This window comes from Egretta garzetta, unplaced genomic scaffold (genome assembly GCF_000687185.1).
Source record: "Egretta garzetta isolate BGI_Z169 unplaced genomic scaffold, ASM68718v1 scaffold231, whole genome shotgun sequence".
Lineage (NCBI taxonomy): Eukaryota > Metazoa > Chordata > Aves > Pelecaniformes > Ardeidae > Egretta > Egretta garzetta.
In genome coordinates this window covers 5,823,894-5,849,467 of record NW_009258727.1, presented here as the reverse complement: position 1 = coordinate 5,849,467, position 25,574 = coordinate 5,823,894, and the positions used below count along the sequence as shown (strand labels likewise).

At 35.3% G+C, this 25,574-nt stretch overlaps 1 protein-coding gene across 1 annotated transcript in view; it reads right to left on the bottom strand.

Annotated features, from left to right (window-relative positions):
- GRIK2 (glutamate ionotropic receptor kainate type subunit 2) overlaps positions 1-25,574 on the bottom strand; it is a 406,229-nt gene that overhangs the window by 227,652 nt on the left and 153,003 nt on the right. Inside the window, exons 4-6 of the mRNA XM_009649067.2 lie at positions 17,577-17,758; positions 13,392-13,445; positions 10,152-10,325 (exon numbers count right to left, since the gene is read on the bottom strand). Coding sequence (XP_009647362.1) covers positions 10,152-10,325; positions 13,392-13,445; positions 17,577-17,758 — 410 coding nt within the window. The remainder of the gene's footprint in view (positions 1-10,151; positions 10,326-13,391; positions 13,446-17,576; positions 17,759-25,574) is intronic.

Sequence of the window (25,574 nt, the reverse complement as noted above, 5' to 3'; positions counted from 1 at the left end):
CGTGGATTTTATAAGAGCCAACTTCAATATTTTCAGAGCCCAGCTGTGAGGAATTGGGAGTTATTCAAGAACACCCTCCTGGAAACACCAGAACAGCCCATCCCCTACAAAGTTAAAGGAAGGCAGCAGAACAAAAGACCCCCCTTGTTTAACAATGAGCTTTTGGGTGTGCTTAAAATCAGAAAAGCAGCCCACTAGCTATGGAAAGGTGGCCAAATACCGCTCAAGAACTGCAAAGAACCTTGCTATAGAGCATGCAGAGATTCAGTCAGGAAGGATAAGGCTCAACTAGAACTGAAATTGGCCAAAGATGTCAGGAACAACATTCAGACCAGTGACCAGTAAACAGAAGCAAAGGGAAGACATAGGCCTGTTGGTAAACAGTTTGCTGATGACACTAAGCTGGGTGGTAAGAGGCCATGTCAGAAGGGAAAGCTGTCTTACAGAGAGACTGGGATAGGCTAGCAAGAACTGTATGCAGTTTAACAGAGACAAGTGCAAAAAACGCATAACCAAAGAGCCCAGTACAGGCTAGGATCTGTGTGGCTGGGGAACAGCCTTGCTGAAACAGCCTTGGTGGACAGCAAGCCAAGTCAGCTGTGAGCCACTGCAACAACAAAGGAAAATCAGATCCTGCGCTGCATCCACGGGGGTATTAGTAACAGAGATGGAGATGTCATCATCCCACTCTACTCAGCGCTTGCCAGGCCACATCTGGAGTACTCTGTTCAGTTACAATCCCCACAGTTCAAAAAAGACATGGACGCTCTGGAGAGGGTCCAAAGGAACACCACAAAGATTATCAAAGGACTGGAAAACCTGCCCTCTGAGGAAGGAGGACTGAAGGGGCTAGGTTTTTTCTCCCTGGAGAAGAAAAAATTTGGGGGGGACTTCATCACAATATTCCAGTACTATGCAGCTACAAAGAGGATGGAGGCTCTCTCTTCACAAGAAGCCACATGAGGAGGACAAAGGGAAATGCGAACAAAGTACACTGGAAGAGGTTTAATCTTGATAAAGAAAATGTTTACAGTGAGAACAATCACTGGAACAATCTCTCCAGGGACATAGTAGAGTTCACATCACTGGAGATTTTCAAGACAATTGAACATGGTGCAAGATAGTATCATCTTGGCTCCTTTCTCACAAAAGGTTGGACAAGACTATCTTTCAAGGTCCCTTCCAACCTGGGCGGTTCTACTATTTTATGAAATCCACCACTTGCCAAAAGGTGTCTATAGGTATGCCAGTTTTCTCCAAGGAGTCCAGGACAGTCCAGTCAGGAAATTTTGTGGACATCACCTTCTAAATTAGTCAAGTAACTTCATGAAATAACTGGCCAAGCGGCTAACTTGAAGTTCACTGGCTTCAATTCTAGACATACACTACTGCAAAACTACCTCCTCAGGAAGACCTCCTACTTCCAGCATCACCTTAACATGAATCACACTGTGTGAAGACCCTAGAAACAATGAGCACTGTAACAAAAAAGAGGTGGTTTTTCAGTTTGAAAATGAATAAATGAAAAAAAAGCTTCTTTTCAGCAATCTTGCAGACAAGAATATTCCTTCAGATACAGTTATTTTTGTTTGGATTCTAACTACAATCTTACTCAAATTTTGGAATTGCATCAGAATAACCATCCTGTATTTTACACAAATAGAAGGCTAAGAAATCAAAAATAGTTTAAAGCTAATTAATAATAGTCTAAAGCTAAGTTTCTCTTTTATGCAAACAACATTCAGAACAATCATATCATCAGGCATATACAATTTGTAAAGTGGTATTTTCTGAACTATGTCATTTATCATGAAAAGACTGAAAAAGGATTGCCACCTGTGTTCAGAAATACCTTGAAATTCTGTCTTTGCTTAAAATAAGAGAGTGAAGGAGTATAACAAAATAAGTTACATAAAACCATTTTTTTCACAGGAGCTACCTTTGAAGACCCATTTAAACAAATTACGTACTTCATGTTACGTGCCAAAGTAGTCCAGTTAACTTCAATAGGACTACCGACAAGCTTTGTGTTGCTTTTTCAGCAAGAAAGCACTTGAACATTTTTTTGATCTAAGGCCTCAATCAACAGCTCAATAAACAGACGGATTGAATAATACATCCATTGCTACATATGACAAAAAGAGATAAAATGAGATTTTGGTTTTATAAACAATATTGAGAGAAATTACATGCACAGAGTATCCTTTACAAAATAATACTTTCTCAGTAGCATTTCACAACTAGGCTTGAATAAATGATTCTATAGCATCAAAATAAGGAATTTTTTTAAAGTTTTATATTTATTTCCAGGACATTACATAGCCTCTCATCATCTGAAATACGATATAGCTTTATATCTGCTATTAACATACTATATGTATACTCAGGCCTTGGGAAATATGAAGGGTATAAAAACTAATATCTGAAATCTCTGTTTCACAGCATCATGATACTTAAATCTCTTTAGTGTATTCGGTATGTTATTTTTTCACCTATTTCCTATGCTGAATGTGGCTTGGGACAGCAGAGGCCTCAGGTTCACAAGGAAAATATATAATAATTAAAGCACATTAATTTTGTTTCCAGCCTGACATAAAGGTATTCACATGCAGATTCAGGCTGATGCCTGAATTTTCCTAGGAACTATTTAACAGCTCTGTATGTGTGCTTGTGGCAACTGTATTCCCACTAGACTGCTTAAGTGGAAAATGTATTCACTGCTACAATTCTAGTTAGAATCTCGATTAAGCAGCCTAAATGCAGGCATATAGCACCATTTGAAAAATTCGAGGGTATGCGAAACATCCACAGAAGGATGGCCGACATGACTTTGGACATGTAGGAGACCTGTGGTCTTCTGGGGGGGCAGGTGGAGGCCAGGAACAATATCCTGTGGAATCTGGAAAGCACTAAAATTGAGTCCATGATGTTCTGGACTCTGAAATAGAGTTATCCCTTAGGAAAATGAATTTAACCAATAACTATATATCTATCTGAATGAAAGTCCCCGTCAAGTCTATGTATTCTATATGAATTAGAAATAGTGTGCTGCAGCTTCAGGAGATAAGCAAAAAAAAAAAAGATTTATAGGGAAAAATAGTATTATTTATTAGAAAAATCTATATCCATCTGGAAATGGAAAAAAAATGGAAAAACATTCAAGCATATACCCCTTCAGGTCTTTAGAAAAGAGGATGGTATGGCCAGAACCTTGTTTATTTCTAACAACTATTTCAACTGGTCTAATAATTAGTAAGTATTAATTAGTAACAGAAAGAAAAAACATATTCTCATTTTTCACAAATCAGAAGTATGTAATGAATGAAGACAGCCAGAGCTTTACCAAACTATGCCCAAATTAACCACCTGAATATTCAAATATTTACATATGATTTTAACTTTTTTCAATTCTTTACATAATGTAGTATTTAATACTCCATCCAAAAAAACCCCAAAAACCTCTTCATTTCATCTGCATTACCATATCTAAGCCTGGCATGCACATAGCAAATGAAAGGTTAGCCAAATTACACGCATATACTGATTTCTGAAGGACCAGGATTTTACCCAGAACATACTTTTAAACTTTACTATTGAGTTGAGTACATACCAGCCCTAACAGGCAGTGCCACTGTGAAGCTGATGAGCACACAGTAAGAGCTAAATTGATGATCCCTTCCCTCCACAAATGGAATTCTTTACATTGCTGCTTAACTTAGCGTGCCTACACTCCAAACATTTCACATCCTACAACCTATAACTGTAGCCATAATGATTGCTAGAGTTGTTCATTCCTGCAAATAAGTCTGCTGATTACTAGCCTTAATTTATTACTCTGCTCCTAAAGACAACATTCTTTAACCATAAAAGCAAAGAGACAGAATGCTTTTGGTTCACTTTTCCTGAAAAGTTACAGTGAATGCAGTGTATAAATAAACTATTAAACTGAATTTCAGAATGCATATCCTAAGAAAACTATCTTCTTTGTCAGATTATGGTATACTGGGTTACAGTCCTCAGACTTCAAATTTCATACAGTGCAGACACTTGCATATTCCCTGACTAAAGACACTTAAGTTCCTATTTCAAAAAACAGCCTATGCTTCAGCTAGTTTTCTAGACTGCATAGGAGCTTTTACAGGTTGCACAAGCTCTGCCATTTCCGTACTTGCTGCTACACTGACTTCCCTCAACTATTCTGTAAAGATGTAGCAGGAGAGTTTTAACAGGAAAACATTATATAAATCCATGTTAATCTTACTATATTTATAAAAACATGCATACATCCTCAAACCACATCTGGAAGAATTCTATGAAAACTGCCATAGGAGAGAAGCTGCAATTTCTGCTAAATGCTATACAACACTTAGGCATATCTTTCCTTCAGGGTAGGATCGCAAGTTTCTGATAGATCCTGTCTCCTAAAATACCAAGAAAGACTACATACAGGAGTCAAATGTTTAATAATGCAATTAACTCTCAAAATAGCTGACGTATCATTTCTAAAATATCTTACAGCATGAAATCCTGCATAGTTCCTAAACTCATGAAGTTAACTGTGCCTAGGGGACATTCCTAGCTTGTAATGCTGTAATAAGTAATTGTTTAGTATTTCCTTTGAAGTACACATTTGCTGCCACACTGTTTTACTAAACACATCTCATCAGCAAATCCAGAAAATTCCTTTTGCTAAAGGGATAATTATAAAGCTGTCTGCATAACAGGCTATCCTCTTTGAAGCTCTAAATCAGAATCCAAGGCTGTATTTCTATAATGAATATTTATTTTTATTTTTAAGGATTTTTGCACCCTCAGGAACTTTAACTGCACCTTTTTCTCATCAAATCCTTCTGTCCAGTCACAGTGCCTGCTAGCACTACTAAATTATTATTTAACTGGCTATCTTAAATATGACTGTTACTTCCATATTGTTAAGTAGAGATAAGAAAGTGCAGTTTCACAAATATCCTTTTACTGTTAAGAGAACTAAATGACTAATTTGTAACAAGTTATTATACAAATTGGAAGTCTTATCTTCTATAAAATAACTTCATTGCTAAATTAAAGAGATTACCATTCCAAATCAAGAATTTAAACAAGTATGATTTGTTTGGTTTTAATCAAAGCATACTCTAAGGAATTAGGAAGATGTAAAGCAGCTGTAGGTTCTGTTAACAACACTAGGTAAGCACCTAAACTTCATTAAAGCTCTAATTGAACAAGCTTAAAAATACTATACTTGCAACAAATGCATTCCTTTTTACCCCCAAGTAACTGTGAACGTCTATTTGTCTAAAGGAGAAGAAAACTAATTTTTAGAACTTTCTATCTCAGTGCAGAATTTGTACCCAGTGTAATAACCTCACTATCTATATCAATTTGTACAGTCATTGAAAATCCTGACATCAAAGATAAATAAAGTCAAACTCCAGAAGTGTGCTGAAAGAAAAATGCTGGGAGACACCATACTTCTTTACTTCCTTCAAAAGGAAAGCAAAACAGTGAATTTTGGAGAATACCGCACAAGAAACTAAGAAATTGAGGTACACAACAAAATTAGATTAAAAAATAAAATGCATTGAATATACAAAATACTAGTATTGCTAATAGACTATATTTCCAGTTTTGCATCTCCCTGAATTCTTGAGTCAGTAATAAAAAGCTTAGTTCTAAGACTGTTTCATTAAAATCAAATCTCTTGCTTTATCACTGCTGTATTTTTTTTTTTGTTTACACTTTTTCTTACCTCACATTGCTCACCTAAACCTTGATTAAAATGGATCAGACACACCTAGATTCAAATTCTTGTGTAATTATTTTTAGGGGGGTTTTTTTTGAGCACGGTATTGAAATTGGGAAATATATATTTGTCTTTCATAGCAGTAGAAAAGTGTCCTCAATGTTATTATGTCCAGTTATCTGACATGGGACTTATTCATCTTTTTCATTAAATACATCATTAAGCCTTGGTTATATCATGATTAAAAAAAATGAATCTTTCTTTTTTCATTCTAGATTTTTAAGTTTTTAAGTTTCAGATGGCTCTTAAGCTACAAGTGCTGTGGTTTCAATGCTTTCCCTTATGCTCTTAATCTCTTCAAATCCTGGGTATGGAACAATTCTCTACATTTTTGCCCTCAGTATTTATACCATTCTAAATTTTTATTACAACTGGTTTTCACTTGCTGAAAAATATTGTGTTTCATGGTGGAGAGCACCTAAGCTTGAAAAAGCACACTATGTCCAGAAAAGAAAGGAGGAATAAAAATTTTTTAAAAGTAAAAAAATAAACAAGATAATTAAGAGTGGAAAGAGAAAGCACACAACTAAATAACACTCCATTCTGCTAGGCAACCTACAAAACATGTCAGACCCAAACTATGATTTTTCTGAGGAAACGCTTTAATATTGACCTTAGCTATAGCATTCATCAAGTACCACAGTGCTTCCCTGCACCTGCCATATACAGCTACTAAAATGAGTATTAAAGAGTAGAAGCAATAGTCAGAATGGAAAAAAATACAGTCTTTTCTACATAAGATTAAAGCAAATAGTAAATCAGACGACAGGCAAAAGCAATTAGTAAGGAAAACTTTACGTTAATGAAGCAGCATAGCTTGTTGGTCATCCAATTATGCATCTTAAGTTCTGACTTGAGGCATAGAAAACTGTGGAATATTAATAGACGTAGAGCAAAAGAATTCTGAGTTCATAACACTCTATTCATGCTCTGCTTTGCTTGGTCTGAAACATGGTTGTCATATATAAATGTAAGAGTGCATTTGTGCTCATGGGTTTTTTGGTTTCTCTTTTTTTCTTCTATTTGCTACTTGTACAGACTCAAAAATAAGAAGGCAAGTGTACCAAAGTAAAGTTTCTTAAAAACAGTATGTTACTCCTCTGTTTTCCAGAATATCTTTCCATTAATACAGTACAAATGACAATGCTGTTAGAATTTAACAATAATATTCAGTCATCATAATTAAGTAGGTTTTCCATCTTGCAGGAAAATCCAAAATTCAGTTTTTTGCTCCAGGCTAAATCAGGATGAACCCTTGCAAATCTAGAATTTTTACAAAATAAAATCTACAGTTACATACATGAAATGTTTTTTATTTCATTCAGGGTTTGGGGTTTTTTTTTCCAACTTTCATTATAAATTAATTTTTCAAGAAGGATTCATTTGTGGTTTTTTTAATGCCAAGAAATTTTTCTCAAGCCGTTGCTAACCACTTTCACATTTCAGAATTTAGTATAAAGTTAGTGAAAAATAAGGAATGACTATACCATATATCAGAGAATTGTTTAAAGATCCCCTGTCTAGTTAGTTGTTTAGTAACATCATAACAAAGGCTCTATTTCAGACTAGTTTCAGTCTGTATTGCAATCTGCAATGTTGAGATACTGTCAAGGCAGACTGCTTCAACAGAACCGCAGGTTTGCATAACTAAATCTATCACATGTATTATATACAAAAAAACCCCATTCATTTTGGTAACATACAACTCCAAATATTTATCTTGGAGTAAACCTCAAAACTTTCAGTGACGTTATTCAACCTCATTTGATTTGAATGCTGTTCATATATTATAATTAACTAGTCTCTGGGACAGAAGTGTGCATGGAAAAAATATTCTGAAGGTGTCTTTATTTTACTTTTATGCACCAGTTTCTGTAACCCTGAAAAAGATGTCTAGGAAACTAAACATTCTAGCAGAATGATTAATCCATAAATAAACCCCTGGTAATCCAGTCTGGCATCTTACCCAACCAGTATCTGGTCCTTTTAACCTTAATGTTCAGTATATTTAAGCTTCTCATAGATGGAGCAAATTCAAAAATTAATGACCCACCCTGTCCACTGTCTAACTTTATAACTGTGCATTTTGAACTGCTAACAAGTGAACTTAGTGGTGAGTCTGAAATTAGTCTGAAAAAGCCCCAGCTTTGGATTTAACATGGGCAAAGGTTTTATTCATTATTTCATTGGGACTTTTTCACCCAATGGTAACAAGAAGAAAAATGGACACAACTAGATAAAGGTAAAGAAATGTTAGATACAGTTAATACTACTGGCAAGAAAGGTAAAGTAGTGCAATAGATCGGTCTTTGACTTTTATTTTCTTCTTCTATTTTCTAAAGGTATGGCTTATTACCTGTGACAGAATTATCATTAATGTATTCCTGTACTTTTATTATAAGAAACAAAAGCGATGGCGTGTGCCAGTTCCATGTGATTTTTACTTTTCAAAGCACTATATATTTCTTTCTATCTGCTTAGTAAGAGGATGGTGATACAAAAGCAATGGTTGAAGTAAATACAAGACTGCTGAGAATACTCAGAAAAAAGACCTTTAAAGATTTAAGAAATACAATCTTTTAAGTATTTTTAAGTAACTTAGTAAGCTACACCATGTGTGCACATGCATTTCTCTACAAGTGTGTGATAGACACAAAGATACAAATATATTTGTATAGCAACATATTTAAATTGTAATTGATCTATCATGAGGATAAGCACCACTTTGATTATCCTCAGACCAATAAAAAAATATGGAAGAACCATCAAAAGTATAAATGAAAACTATTAGTATGTGAATCGTTATAGAAAAGCATCTTTAATAAAAGTACACCACTGAGACTTCCTCAGGACTTTTATGTGTCCTATTAAAAGTATATTCACAGTTTTATTTCAAAGTCACCAATTAATTTAGACTTTAGTAGAAATCATATCTATTTGATTTTTATAAACATTTATACAAGCAAACCTTTTCTCACAAGAAGTCTGTGTAGAGAAAGCACGTATAGTCTGACACAACACAGCAAATTATTATTTCCAACATTTTCACAGGTTTTCTGGAGTTACAGAAAGAACAAAACCAATTGTGCTGTACTTAAATCATAGAATGGATTTAGTTTCTTTGTTATTGTGCTGGTTTTGACTGAGGTAGAGTTAATTTTCTTCGTAGTAGCTAGTATGGGGCTATGTTTTGGATTTGCACTGGAAACAGCGTTGATAATACAGGGATGTTTTAGTTATTGCTGAGCAGGGCTTACACAGAGTCAAGCTCTTTTCTGCTCCTTGTATCGTCCTTCCAGCAAGTCGGCTGGGAGTGCACAAACAGCTGGGAGGGAGACACAACTGACACCAGATGACCAAAGGGATTCTCCATACCATATGACATCATGCTCAGCAATAAAACTAGCGGGGAGGGTGGCGGAAGGCTGGCTGCTTGGGGACTGGCTGGAGTACCCTAACTGAAGTCAATTGGATCCACACTTGGAAATTTCACTTGGAACATTCCAAAGAGATGAGATGAAACTTTATACTCACTTTTTATCACATTGGGATACTACAGGTTAGATAATTATGAAGGAAATTACATACTAATTAGGAAGTCTTACAAACCTACAGAAAACAACTTCAAACAAGAATTAAGACTGCCAGCTCTATGAATCATAAATGACGAAATGCAATGTCAGAGTTAAATTGATAGTTCTAACTCTGTCATGGTTGCTAGTTGACTTACATATGATGGAAAAGTCAGCGGAAGAAAGACATAACACAAAAACCACCAGAGTTTATAAGCTTTGTGATCTATAACTGCCTGGTTTTACCATTTTGGAAACTAGTTAGTCTTCACTGAGGTCTATAAATGCTGAGAGATACACAAACCTCAGGTTTTTATTTGGCAAATTCTCTTATTTCAGGGGTTTAAATACCATATAAAAAAGAATTATGTAAAAATGAGTAGTACACATTATTAATGAATGGATCTTAAGTGAATAAGACACAAAACACAGAGCTAATTGTGTTTTAGCTTGATTTTTGTTAGGATTAGACATGATCCCATATAATATTTTCACCAACGAAGTAGGCAAATATAGACTAGATGAGTTAAACATTTACAATGTGACATTATCATTTGGAAAAAAATACAGTATGTGTAATTTTGGAAGAAAGTTAATATGGCCGTGCATTCAGTCTACAGAATATTAACAGAAATGCCACATTTACTCTCTGAACCATGTTTACAATAATATTTGATACCATACTTCTAAACAATTTTAGTAACAGAAATTAAAATTTAGAAGTTTTTTTTAGCTTCACAAACATGTACAAAAAAGGAACTAAACACTGATATTCATACCGTCATAAATCCATCCAGCAAACCTGAATCAGGCTTAGGAGGTGCTTGCAATCGCTCCATAGACCACTTCTCAATGATAGATGACACCTGGGTATTTTCAGTGTTTAGAATTCTGAATCCAGTCATATTAACACCACTATACCGATAGGGCTCCACATCCAAGGCAAACAGGTCCTGAAAAAAATGACCATTGTATAAATTCTTTAATACACTGCAATTCCTATTTCAGTTGTTAGACCATCTCCCCAGATGAGAGTACTGAAATTTGCAGGAGTAACAGTGCTATACATGCTAGGAAGCACTCTCTGTTTATCTGGGAGCCTGTGTCTGTCAGCAAACAACTCAGCTGACCCTATAGTGGGAGTAATCTGATTCACAGAGGAAGACAGCTTCAACTGCCTTTTTTTTTTTAAACAAAAAAAAAGCACATTTTAGGAAATTCTATAGTCCAGTTGCAGAACTGTATCTACTACTAGTTAGGCTTAAATACTAGAATAGGCCTAAATATTATTATTAATTGCTAAAAATATTATTATTAACTGCTATTTCATTGACTTAACAGAAAAGACTCCAAATAATAAAATAAACAGAAGAAGAGTTTTCTCGCACCTGCACTCTCTATGAAACCTGAATACATTGATCTCTAGATGATAAACTGGGGGGAGAGAGGAAATCTACATGGCTTTAAATTTAACCAAAAGCATTTTTCACAGCTATCAATCATATTTCCAAACATAGACATATCTTTGATTAAGAATTTATCTTTGCCAGAATAACCTTTGCTAATTAATGTATTTTGAATACATATGTATATATGTGTGTGTGTATTTAGCCCTCCAACACACAGAGAGGCAAATATAAATCAATAAAAAGAAGAAACCAAAATTTTAGCTCAAGCAAGTAAACCCAAGATTATCCCAATCCTTTGATAGTATCCTTAGGAACAATGTAGAACCAATACTTGACTTCAGGAAAAGCAGGTCTAAGATCAAGTTCTGAACATGGGAAAAAAAAATAAAATTAAATTGATGAAGACAGTCATGACTCACTGGGCCTAGGTACATGCATTATAAATGAACTTTCATTTGGTTTACTTTCTGGTTTTTTTAAATCATTTTTTAATGTGTCATAATCAAGGTTATGTATAAGGCATTACTGTCCTATAACATAATTTTAGTATCATTGAACATAGAAATCCTCCACATAATTCATACCTAGTTCTTCATCTCATTTTTAATTTATTTTTTGCTGGCAGTTTAATATATTATAAATTTCCATGAAATGGTAGTGTTAGGTGTAACACTTCCCTAAATCCATTTTGTTTACTGGCAGAGATGAAGAAGATTAAATACTGCACTATGGAAAACCAGGATACAATTCATTATTAATTGTTAATATCACTAAGCCCACAAAAATATCAACCACTTATCGATTACTACCCATTTTTAATTATAGCTTGTAATGATGATACCATTTTCCATATACAATACCGAAGATATGCAGGTGTCAAAATGCTTTTAAGTTATTCATTTACAAATAACCTAACACGTCCTCTTTCTAAAGAAAGAAAACATTTTATTGCAAAGAAAAGGTTAAACATAATTAGAACTATGTTACATCTTTCCCTTTAAAAATTCTCTCCATTTTTACTGTGGAAGAAGTCAGAACCTCAGATGTAATTATTTAATCCAAACACATTCTTGTTTACACTGGAATATTATAAATATACACAACAATATTATGCATATATTATAAATACACACAGGTCAGAGTATTAATGAGCTACTGCAGTAGACCCTGAATCAATCAAGAGGAGAATACACAGAAGACTGCTGTAAACACTGCGACTGGAAAATTTATTTGACAGGACTTTCACCGTGTCAGGTAAGAAGCAATTAATATATCAAAACAACTAAATTCTGATGCATGTTCCAAAGCTACAATGCAAAATCAAAATCTATCATCCATTTGTGTACGCTAAATTATCTTTTGGTAGCTCCAAGTCAATATAATACTTGTCTCTCCTAAAAAAGCTAATGTTCTAATAAGGAAATAAGAATGACAGAAAATTCTGATTCTTAAACATAGTTTTAAGAATAAAAATTAAATGCCAATGGACGGCATACCACTAAAAGAAGCAATTTTCACCATTAGAAAAATGAAAATTTAAAAAAATAAAAAAATCTTGAAACATCTAGAGTCCATTTTGATGGACTAGCAGGGGAAATTCTATTGCATGCAAACCTAAATAATCCGTAAGTGACAGAACAAATTACCCTTCTAAAATAAGACAGGTACTTGTCCCGGGTATTTTGCTTTTATAGTTCTAATGAACTTCACAAACTATTTTGCTTTCTATTCAACAAGTTATTTCCATGCTAATACTTTCCATGAACTTCTGTTTTGTGATTCTGGAGTGAACTTTCTATCCTATCACAAAGGATTCATTTCTGTAAGGGCTTAAACATGTATGTGACTTTAAACAGGTCATTTCAAGTATGGCTTCACCAAGGCACACGTCTCATGCTTGAAGTGACTTGTATCTTAAGAACCTTAACGAACTGCAATCTAAATAGGCAAATTTGAACACAGTGGAAAACAGAGAAATGTGCACAACTGTAGTTTCTAGAGTATTATCTTACCAAATTTTAAACTGTTTTTTAGGCTGTGGTAGGCAGCAAAAAAGGTCTTCACATACATGTTTGTTATATTTTGTAAGAGCATTCGCATTTTAAATGTTCATTGATTGCAGATGTTAAATCTGATGGTTCCAAGAATGATCAAATTCCTTCTTAGTTACTCTTACAATGGACACCAAAGAATATTGCATAATTCATGTGCCTAAAAAGCCCATGTAGACTGTTAAACAAAATGCTGCTAATATTCACACCAAATTATTCAGGAATCATATGACAGTGAAGAATTACCTTGTAAAATGTTGCATTAAAAATATGGAGTTAGTCCTTATAAAAATATATACTTAACCCTTCTTGAAAGTTAAAAACTGTGGTGTTACAGAGTCAGTTGCTTTTTTGGGTATATCAGTTTCCAGGGCACACTGTCGAGCAATAATTAAACCATCCTAATGAGTTTTCACTGAAAGTAAGAAAACTCAACAGAGAAAACATCCTGTATTCACACCCCATTCCAGAGAGACTTTTTTCACTTTGTCAAGTAATATAATTAAGGAAAGTAACATCTTTGTTAGATGTCATTGGAATGTTTTTATAAGCCACTTACCAGAGTGGTAAAGATATAGTGATAGTATTCTGTCATCATTCCCATAGCTAAAGCCTTAAAAAAATAAACAAAAGATTAATGTTTCTGAGGTCACATAATACATTTTTATCACTCTTACATGGCGAATGAAAAGCTGCAAAGAACACTACTTGGATCAGACTATAGGGTTGGAATTATACTAAAATTAGGTCAAGCAAGTCATTTCCTAGCAGTTAGAGCAGATTACTGGCTATTAAAGGAATTTATGAACCAGATCTTCTGATAGAAAGAATATTATTAGACTGTTTAGTGTGGTAAATGTGAAAGAGGTTTATAGTTTTACATACTAATGGATGCATTAAGTTGCCACACAAAATTTGAGTCGGTAATATTTTCATTCATTATTTGAACCCTTCCCTTAAAAAGAATAACCTAATAGGAAATAATTTTTCTATTTTGATGAACAATACTATGCATTTAAAAGCAGGACCCAAGCTTACATTATACATAAGTAAATTTTTCTAACCATGGAAGAAAATAGTGAAGTTTTAAACAGCAAGATACATACTACTTGAGTAAAAATGAAAAACAAACATTCATAGTATTAATCTATAAACTCAGATATCTATCAAGCACCTTCATCTGTCTTGCTTACTATGTTATATCAAATAGTTTTTGACCAAATGTGAATTTTAAAATGTCCATACTTTTCTCTCAACAGCATAAGAACAAATATTTGTAGATACAATTTAAAAGCAATAAACTATAGATGTCTCACCACTCATTCATTAAGGACAACTTTACCTGAAAAACATGTATCTTCATGCTCTGCACAGAAGTTTCCTTAGACTAGTATGATTTATTCAGTCATTTTAATATTTACAGTGTTTTTTACCTAATTTTAACACCGTAAAAAGGCTACACAAGCAAGAAATATTTTCTTCCCTTCCAGGAACTATCAGCAGAATTATTCGCCAAATCCCACCAGTGACACCTCCTTAAACACACTGAAGACAACAATTATACAATTGTCATAATACCAGAATTTGTATACAAAATAATTATCAGAGTTCTGAAGGCTGTGAGAGCCTTTTTATTTCTGACATTGTCTGAAAAATTATGAAATTACTAGTCTGCATGTTCTTTTTCAATGAAAACTTAAAAGCTAAAATGAACTTGAAATATCAGCTGCAGATCAGATTTTGTAATATTTTAGACAAGACTTTGACAAAAACTGCAACAACATGCATGCCTATACCTGTGTATTTAGAATTCCACAATAATATTTAGAACTACGGTATAGTGTGCCAATAGCAATTTATATTCCCTTAAACACAGGAAAACTATTATCTCATAAGAAATGTTACAACTTCATTAGAAACTACACAACTACAAACATGGTTAGCTTTTTTAAGAATTTTTGTTGTTGTTTTTAAATAAAGCCAAGGTATCTTCCTCCATATACATAACACATTTGCAGTCACCTATATCTTAACTGCTTGTAATCAGGTCTTTCACACTCCACAGAATCTCTACACAATAACATAAAATCATAGAATCATTTAGGTTGGAAAAGACCTTTAAGATCATCGAGTCCAACCATTAACCTAACACTGCCATCCCACCACTAAACCATGTCCCTAAGCACCTCATCTATCCTTTTAAATACCTCCAGGGATGGGGACTCGACCACTTCCCTGGGCAGCCCATTGCAGTGCCTGACAACCCTTTCAGTGAAGAAATTTTTCCTAATGTGTAACCTAAACCTGCCCTGGCGCAACTTCAGGCTATTTCCCCTCGTCCTATCACCCGTTACCAGGGAGAAGAGACCAACCCCCCACCTTGCTACACCCTCCTGTCAGGCAGTTGCAGAGGGCAATAAGGTCTCCTCTCTGCCTCCTCTTCTCCAGACTAAACAACCCCAGTTCCCTCAGCCACTCCTCATAAGACTTGCTCTCCAGACCCCTCACCAGTTTTGTTGCTCTCCTCTGGACATGTTTCAGATCCCACATGTGTTCCTGATTCTGTTATGTGCTGGTTTTGTTTCTTTTCCAGGTCTTCTTTCTCTCGCTTTTCTCACTTCTCAAAAGATCTCTCTCATTTTTCCTCTTCAAAACACTGTCATTTCTCTGCTCTCATTATTCCAGTGCTTCCCTAACCTTTTATATCATGTCTGCTTTCCCTGGTTGCCTGGTGATGTAGTTACCACTGAGATTTTCCTTAATTTAATTATGCTTGTTTGAATGATGGGATATTTTTTTTCCTTTTCATGATGTATTTTTGGCCAGAAAACAGTAGCTGCCATTTCACTGGCCTCTCAAGGTACTTTTTTTTTCTTTATCTCCAACTTGTTTTCTCCTCCACCAACTTCATTGTTAATCTTTCCAATCATCCTCCCAAGAAGAAACTCCTCATCATGTCTCCCCAAGTTCATCCCTCCATTACCAGAAAAAAATCTAAAAGTTCATAAATGAATATTCATTTTTTAATTATTCAGCAAACATTTTAAACACTATATTTCAAATCATTTCACTAAATAATAAATACAGTCTTAACATCCTTTGTGTCAATTTTGGCAGCAAGAACTCACATTCAGCTGCAGAACTACCAATTTTAGACGTATTTAAAGCATTGCAATATTGGAGCTAAATAGAAAACTAGAAGTCTACAGAAACTGTATAAAGATCTAAACACTCATGAAAACATTGTTCCTGTATCCTCCTTCTATAATCTTTAGGATGAGCAGAGTAGTTTGATAAAGCAGTTTGATTTAAAGAGCTTGAATGTTCACTCTTGGGTCCTTGGACATGATTAAAGATATAATGCTTTTAATTTTGTTCCCATTTCCCTCTAGTCATATGTTTTACACAATGTTGCATACTGTGAAAGAAAAGTTTCTTTTCACCTAAAACTACTAGGTACAGTATAAATAATGTACCTTGATGGAGTTATTGTTAGTACTGCAGCTTTGTATTGCCATCAACACATTTTCCATCTGCATTTTTAAGATGTTAAAATAGTTAAATGTACATTTAATGATTTGGGCTAAACAACTAGACTAACTAGGCTGGCTTATGCTTAGCAAAGAGCAAAAAGCACCAGCAGAGGTTTAAAATTACTAGGAATTAATAAAAGCCTTTTAATCAATGAACAATAAAACAAAGAAATTATAGTATACAAGTACGTTTACTAGCAATTTTAATTGTACCTGTACCCTTGAGTACCTTTAATGAGAGACATATTTTCAAATTTTAAATACATTTTGTTTTCAATTTAAACCACACAGTCTGCTAGCAAAGATAATATAAACATAAATTAAAGTCACTAAAAGCTGTGCATTAGAAATGTAGAATATTGTTTTGGTTTAGGTATTTTTCCTATCCTCCCTATTGCAAGTCATAGTTCAATTAGAAAACTAGGGGGGAAATGGCCTCTGAGCATAAGGAATTCCGTCTTTGGAGCTAGCTCATTAAACTAAAAGATGCACACAAAGGCATGTCTTTTATGCAATACTTCAGGGTTACAGTAAGCTTTTTTATGAGCCACGTCCTTTGTATACCACTATATTGCTACCTTCTCTGGGAGGACATCACTGGAATCTGCTTCTACAACATAAAGCCAGCTAAGTACTTGGGATTCGGCTGTACTTCACCTGCTCATCTTACGTGTACAAAGCAAAGCAAACACTTACAAAGCACCTATGCAATGTATTGAGGTGTTTTGCAGTCCTATTAGTAGTGCAAGGAGAATATGGCTCTATTAGCTCTGTCCTCTCAGTGGAACATATTAATGTGGTCTGTTGGTAACATACTGTTCAAATATCACTATCTGCTTAAGAGTACATAATTTAGAGGGTGCAATTTAAAAAAAAAAAAATATCTTTCTTATATGAAAGAACACAAGGCAAGCATTTAAAACCCTGGTTAAAACACTGATTCTCCAAAGTACCAATTCTTCATAGCTGAAAGACTGATATACTGTTTCCCAGTATGTGAAGCAATTAATCTGTTAATTTAAAAAAAAAAACTAATGAAAGCAGCTACCAATAAAATTATCTCTGAAATCCTTCCTTGGCTAATTTTTAGTTAGGCCTCAGTAAAACTGACATACAATTCCCCTGGTTGTTAAATGTCATTAACTCTAGATATTACTTATTTTTATTAGGGATGAAAAGGATTAGGCCATCTAAAGCAAAATAAGGATTACCTGTTTCAAGATGCCTGCTGCCATTTCATGGCTGCAGTCAAAGATTACATGGAATTCTTTGCCTCTTTTCATCTCCTTTAGCAATGGCTTTGCATCTTTCGTGTCAGCTGGTAACTGACGGATTTTTAGTCTCAGGTTGTATCGTGATGGAGCCTTGATGAGCTCTTGTAACCGAATAAGGCCTTAAAGAAAACAGAGGAGTCAACAGAAAAGAAAATTATCAAAACAAGAATCTGATCTGCTAGCAGGACAACTCACTACAAACATTTCAAGTTTCCTGAATTTTTCTGCCTTCTCAGTATGTTGCAAATGATACACAAAAATTTTATTAAAAAGAAAAAAAAAAGAAAAATAAAGTATCAGCACTCGCAATACTTTCTTGTAACAAGTCTTTCTTCTTCCTTAATATTAATAGACAGTAAGCAGACTCAGTCAGGATTACCTTAAGACAGACAAATCTTCCTTTAGCATTATCATGTAACTATGACATTCGTCTTCAAAGAAGGTATATAATTATTGTAATTCAGTTAAAGCAATATCCCAGACTAATAGTTTGTAATCAGACTAGCCAGTCTCCTAATCCATCAGGTTTACATACAAAGTTGTGAATCTTTTCAGCACAGTAGAACACCTTCACATAATTCACATATGAGTGTGATTTGTTATTTCTCAATTATACAGGTAACAAAACACATATGCAGCAACGAAGAGGCTGAATAAATGACTCATGTCATTGCATTCTTCAATACTCCACAGTTACCACTTTGAAATAATTTCACTTTTACAATGGAATTAGATACATTTTTCCAAAAATCTTATTGTTCACATCACCATAACAGTGTGTGGTGTGTTTTACAGATCACTGATTGGTCTGTGAATAATAATAAGTATTGGGTTGTTTAACTGTTTTAAAATGACAGGGTAAAACCAGGTCTCCTATAAAGCAGCACTTTATTTCTGTGTTAGCAAAAAAAAATGATGCTTTCTGCCATGCTCTCTTCCTTCTTGCATTGGAGCAAGGGTTACTGTTCATCATTATGTTTGCAGTGCACATATATAATACACCCAATTGCCAAAAATTTGAAACTCTGCTTAGGATTTCAGTTACAGCAGGACGCCAGTGTAAATGAAGTGAAGTGCTTCTAAAATCTGAAATAACTCACTTGACTACACCAAAAATATTAATGGAGATTACTATTATTTAGTTATCATCACAGGCAGCACTGTCTAGTATTAAAAAACACTGGTATTTTATTTTATCTCTAAACATTCTTCCTGGTTGCAACTGGATGTCAAAGCTGTCTTGATTTCAGGAAATGATGTTGTCATAATATAACAGGGAACCCACACTATAGTACCAGTAAGCAACAGTGATAACCTCTGACAGAGAATTTAATACAACCTTTTTCCAACATACACTGTTCTTTTAGTAATATAATGCTGAGAGATTTTGGTAACATAGTATTGCTATGATTTTTTTTTGCTATGAAGCTTTTAGATTGTAAAAATATTAGCTCTGATCATTTCCAGCAGAACCAGAACAATAGAGAATATAACTGAAAGATAAAATCAGTCTCCTCTATTTCATCATTCCCCCATTTTGACCCTGCAAAGGATCCACATTATTTTCTCAACAGTTTCTGCTGAAATTAGCTGGAACAAGAGTTATAGTTATATATAAAACCTTCCTAAATTAAGACTGCAGGTGTGGAGATCTGGCAGAAGTTCCCAGTAGACCTCTTAGGCCCAAAAGCAGAGTGGGGAAGGACAACCTTGGTATTTAGTCAATTTAGGAATTTTTTTCTTCATTCACAAGTCTATGTCACAGATACAATATCTCATATTTCGTCATGATTTCTTAGTAATATCCCTATCACGTACATTCACAACAACATGAATATTGTTCAAACTGAGACAATTGTTACCTATAGCTAGATAATCTCTCAAATTTCCATCTTCTAAAACATTTCTATAGGATCTTCATTAACAGCTGAAGTACTGTGAAGAACTAAATCTAGTAATTCAGTGTGGGCCGATATTTTCCATACAAAATTATAACGTGAAAAATGTTAATAATCTTTTTTATATAAAAATACAGTGTACCAAAATTTAAGGTCAGAGTAAAATGTTTTAAATTAATAGGGGATAAAAAATAATTCCTCATGTTCCAGATTATTTGTCTTTGTTTGCCAGAAGACGACAATTGGAAACTTTTGTCCAGCACAAATAACTTGTAAATAATTTTGACTTCTGTTACATTATATTTAGCAACTCTAATTCTAGAATTGTCCTAAATGTGCTAAATTGTCTAAAATGTGCTTCATTTTGTTTTGGCTGTCCTGCCTTGGAGAGGAAATAAAAGCCACCATTAAAGAATCACATAAACATCACTATATTTACTGGCAATCTTTAGTAGAGACGCTGAGAACAGAAGAGATATGGAAACCGAAGTACTTTCTTATAACTAGACCTGGTCCCTGCTTCCTAAGAAACAGAGAAGTGATAGCTAGGGTATATATGGCTTCTGAGTAAATGGCAGATATAAGGCTACACAGTTATGAAAATAGTGCCTTTCAAAACTAATTCAAATTAAAAAAAATTGCCGTATTTACCTCAAATGTTATCATTATATTTACACAAAGTTAATTAATGTGTTTAATGGAAGCTTAAATTGATTTAATACTTGATTTCTAAATAATCTTGAATAAATATATTTATAAACTATATAGAAGAGGTGTCTTCTCTAACTTGAAAGTTTTATATCTACTGAATATTAGTACCATTTTCAGATGATCTGGGCCAATTACATGAAAGTAAAGCTTTGACATGAACAACACAGCATATCCCATAGCCATTAACCACCTTATCAAAAATAACTGACAGTAACATGTCAACAAAAACAGTTAGGATTGTCGCCAAGTCATTCCCTTTTCCTTAAGACTAAGAAAAACAAAGCAACTAGACTGTATGCCCTTGCAGTTGAAAAATTTAGATTATTTTAGATTGAGGGAAAGACCACATTTCAAAGAAGCATCTTTCTCAAAGGCAAAGTCCTGACAGTTGCTCACTTGCTCTGATATCCAAGCAGTTCCACTTAAGGACTACAAATCACAAAAGTGGCAATACAGGACAGGTAGCACAACACACCCTGCCAGAACTAAAAAAAAAAGAATCTTGGCTTTTGATGCTCACTAGTCAAATATGACAGACAGAAAGACAGTCTTTCTAAATAGCTACGTTAGTGCAAATCAGATAATGCTGCAAAACATGTTGCCATGTAACAGACAACAGTATCCAAAGCTGATATATGAGCTGTCAGTATGTGAACTAGAGACATGCATGTACCTGAACTACTTACATCACACTGAAGAGGAAGAAAACAGGGGAAAATGGCAGATTTGGGGCAGGGGACAAGAATCTGAAGGCATCTTCAGGACCTTGTAACCCTGAAGTATTCAGATATTAATGGGAAATTCTGGGATGAGTTGTATTTTAATCTCCAAGCAATATTTAGTGGAAAAAGTTCTATGTCACACTGAACATTTGCCATGAACTTTCAGTCATTGCAGATCATCACAACTAGAAACCACTGTGAGTACAGGAGATTAAGGCAGCATGAAACTCTTAAACACAGCTTTATGTCACAGATATGTGGTAGGAAAGAGATTATAATCAGTTTCACAAAACAACTATCGATCTCCCAATGGGAGAACATTAAGTAAACTGCCAAAGATGAGAAGTCCACAATTTGCTCAAAAAAAACATATCCATAAGATGTATAGAAAAAAGATGAAAGCTATTTAAAAAATAAACATTACTGGTGAAAATATGCTAAAAGAGATTGAAGATTAGGAGATTCAAAACTGCACTGCTGTTTGAGTCTCAAATGGAGGCAATGATTACAAAATATGCATTTACTCAAAATGAGGAAAATCGGAACTGTGTCTCAGCCATACAGTTGTTTTTGGGTAACAGCATGATGACTTTTCCCTCAGGATTTTTGTAATCTCAAATATATTTGGCCTTCTTGTTTTTCCAGAGGAATCAAATTTTATTTTATTCGGGAGGCAAGGAATGAATAAAGTATTATAGGCTATTCTTAAGTGCACTGTTATCCAAATCTGCAGCTGGAGTTGCTCAGTGGGAGACAAATAGATACTTGTTAGTGTGATGGTTATGACAGTCATCTGAGAAATGAAACACCTGGGCTTTAGTCCCTGTTCTCATATTTCTATACCGAACAAATTTTTCAGAATAGCAAGAGACAAAAGTAGCTTTACTCTACTATGCAAGTTTTGGAATCGGAACAAATCTTATGTTTGTGGAAGTGACTGTGAAATTAATTTCATTGTATAAGACATTAAAGTGATCCATGAAGTTCAAGTTTTCTGTACAAGTACTGTACTCAGTATTTTTAATATATCAAGGGTTAAAAGGAAACCTGATTGCTCTTTCTTGACTGCAAACTGTTCTTTCAAAACATTGTTTACTTAGAAGGAAAAAGTGCTTAATTCATATATTTTACTCATATTCTCAGGTGTTATACCAGTCACCTTTGTTACACGTTTGGAGACTGAGTTGAGATTGTCAAGGAATGTTAAGGTGGGATGGAAAGAAGGGAAAAAAGGAGGCTACTTTTCTCTGTAACAAGTCCATAAGTTCCAAAATTTTAGGAAACAAATACAGGACATTACAAATTGACAGGTCCCTTGATCTATCCCCATTTCTTGGACCAATGCAATAGAGTTTTGGTCTTTTACAGTAGGTCCAAGTTTTGTTTACAGAATGGCAAGAAGTGGTTTGTGGCCTATAGGAGCTTGTGAAAGAGATGTCTTACAATGCTCTTATGAATTCAACATCTACTGTATGGCTGACAAAAACTGCAGGGGGTGAGAACCAACAATTAAAAAACTTTCTTCCAAGATTTTTTCTGTTTCATATCATTACCCAAGGTGAGCAACGCGTGCATCCATTCATGCTCTGCTCAAGATCCCGACTGGGTGTTGAAGAATTAAAAAAAGGAAAGTCCTCCTCTTCGTAAGTCTTGTCATGATTGAGCTACCCCAAAGAAAGAAAAAATTCCACCAAAATTTGAAATAGAATATTTACAAGTGCAGGAATTAATACCAGAGAAATTAGAAACTGTCAAGGAGAGTACTATGATAAGTATAGCATCTGCTTACTAGGTTACCTACGAGAGTGAAGTGATGAGCAACAAACAAAATACCACACTGTGCAGGCAGTACAAAAGCTGTAGAAGCTACTGGAGGAACCTGAGCATGAGAATGGAAGGAAAAAAACCTGTGAAAGTACACCTCTGTAGTACACTGGCTGGATCTCAGTGCTGGGGCAGTACAGGTGCGCATGCAAGCAAATCAGGAAACATTTATGTCTTCAATAACTGTCACAACACATAAAGAGTAACCAGTGAGGCTCCTCAAAAGCAAACCTGAGACATAAACAAATGCCAGGTATTTCAAAACTAAGGTTTTTCTCCTGTCCTCATCAACGTGAAATGAAAAAAACAAACTTAAGCTTTTCATGTGTAGAATTGTTGCTCAGAGCTTCTACATATATCAGAATATTTAATTTTAGTAATAGTTACAGTTAACACATACTTCCATTTTTAGGATTTTAACATATATTTTTCATTATGTTTCCAGCATTTACTAAGTTCAGATGATTTATCCAGGGCACAAAGCATATTCCAGTCTACTAAATGACTCACTTCAGTAGTCCACCAGGCCATCCGCTACATCCTCATCCATACTTAGAAAAAATAAATCCTTGCTGGCACAAATTCAACACTTTCCAGCTTGCTAGGATCTCATGGGAATGATTTTGGAAAACAAAACTCCCTCATTCATAATGGCTGCCACATCCCGCACAGAGACCCCAGACAAGCTGCTCTGCAGAGAACGCGTGGTGCGGGGAGCTACCGTGAAGCTGTGTCACAGGTGGCAAGTACTGCTACCACAGTCACCCTACAGCTCCTCGCTGCAGAGGATCACCTCGTGGAACAAAAAAAATCAGATAGTGCTGGGCATACCTCTCTCTGGTACTTTTATTTCCATGTCAGATCACCGATGGGTAAAGTGCTCATTCAGGCATTAGTGGGAAATGAGGCTGAGTAAAAGGCTTTCCAGGCCCAGATAACACTTCAAAAGCAGGCTCTTTCAAATATAAATCAAAGGCTGAAAGTTTCCTTCCATGCTGTACCTAGCATTTGTGATGCCATATTTGTGTTATATAAAGTGTGTGAAGAGCAGTCTAGTTTTCCTAGAAAACAACAACCACCACATGAATTCCCTGTGCAAAAATGGCATAATTAATCTGAAAACAAACAAAAAAACCCACAAAAAAAAAACCCCAAACCCAAACCAAACAGCATTCTCTTTACCTTTTCTCCTCCATTATGCTTGGATGAAGGCACTGGAGTTGAAATATATTGGAGATTATCACAAGGCACAAGGGGATGCGCAGTGACCTGCCCACCACCGGTCACAGCCGGTTCCAGCAGGCACTAGCCAGCCTAACCAGCAGTGATAAAATCCTACCGAGTGGCAAAGGGAGGCAGCCCTGCTCAAAAGTATTGAAGAAAGACACTGGCCACCATTCAGGGCTGGAGACACCCTCTCCCAGGGAGGTAGCTCCTTGCCAGAGCACAGCCTGGCTGAGGGGAAGGCAAGCTGCAGCTGTGGGCACCTCATGCCAGGGCAGGGACTCCCTGCAGGGGCTACAGCCCAGGATGACAGGTAAAGCCATGACACACAAAGCAGCAGAAACCATTCCACGAAACAGCCTGAACCTGCTGCATCCCCAGCCAGCTCCCAGGGTAAATGCCAATGGACTGAGTGTAATGTGTGGTGAAAATACACACAGTGTTTTCCTTCTTCCTAGGAAAGGGAAAGTATGTATTTATGTAATTGTGTCCTTTTTCTTGCTAACAAAATGAGTTATTGAAAGCTTATGTTTAAAAGTAATTAAGTAAAAGCCTCTGACTCTGGATTGTTTTGCCTGTAGTGTTTTCCAACCATTTTGAGCAGTTTAACTTTTCCCCCCTTCTTTTCTAAGTTAAATATTGAACAGTGGGTCATTATTTGTAACCAAGAAAAAAAATAAGCACTGAAAAGATATAACATAAAAGAACAAGCCCCTACATGTAAATTGCAATACCTGGCTGTGGATAGTAGTTGCTTCCCAACTCCTAATTGCCACTGATATTCTCTTCCCCACCACACTCTACCACCCTGGTTTCTGCAGGAAAAATAGGTGCAATGGCTAAAAAATGGTCCAGGGGATCAAAGCATCGCACAGTTGAGAAGTAACCAGAAAATCCATGTATGACATAAACAAATTCTGCCGCTATCCTTACAGTAACAATCTGTGTTTGGAATTCAGGTTTTCACATCCATAAGCATCATACATTTATGGCTTTTTGCAATAAAACTAGTGCCTTCCAGTAACCAAAAATGAGCTCTTCCTTATTTAATCTCTTTAACATACAGTCCTCAATACATGAGGTGAAGTCAGGCAAATTCATTTTTTGCTTTCATTTTTAGTTGTTGCCAAAATTTGTTCTGACTGTATTTTCATTATTTCCTAACACTGTGGCCCATTTGGATGAGACTCCCAAGACTCAAGGAAGACTGCTTCTTCCTACTGTGTCCAGTTTGTCTGTGGGACTCCATTTCTACCCTCTGTACATACGGGCTAAGGGCCAAGGTAGTTTTAGGTCAAACAAGCATGGAGTATTTATGCATTAAGTTTCTGAGCTCCTGTTAATCCCCAAAGTAACTTTTGTTGCTGTTGTCTGACGTTAGAGGAAATGGACAAGCTGGTTATTCAGGATAAAACTAACAAGCTATCACACACTGAGAAATAAAGTCTCTGGATCAGCAAGGGACAGTTTCAAAAGGGCACATATGTAGCTCATGTGTAGCTAATCAGAAAAAGAGGAACCAGAGCCTCCAATGAAGGGAGAAACATAATATGAAA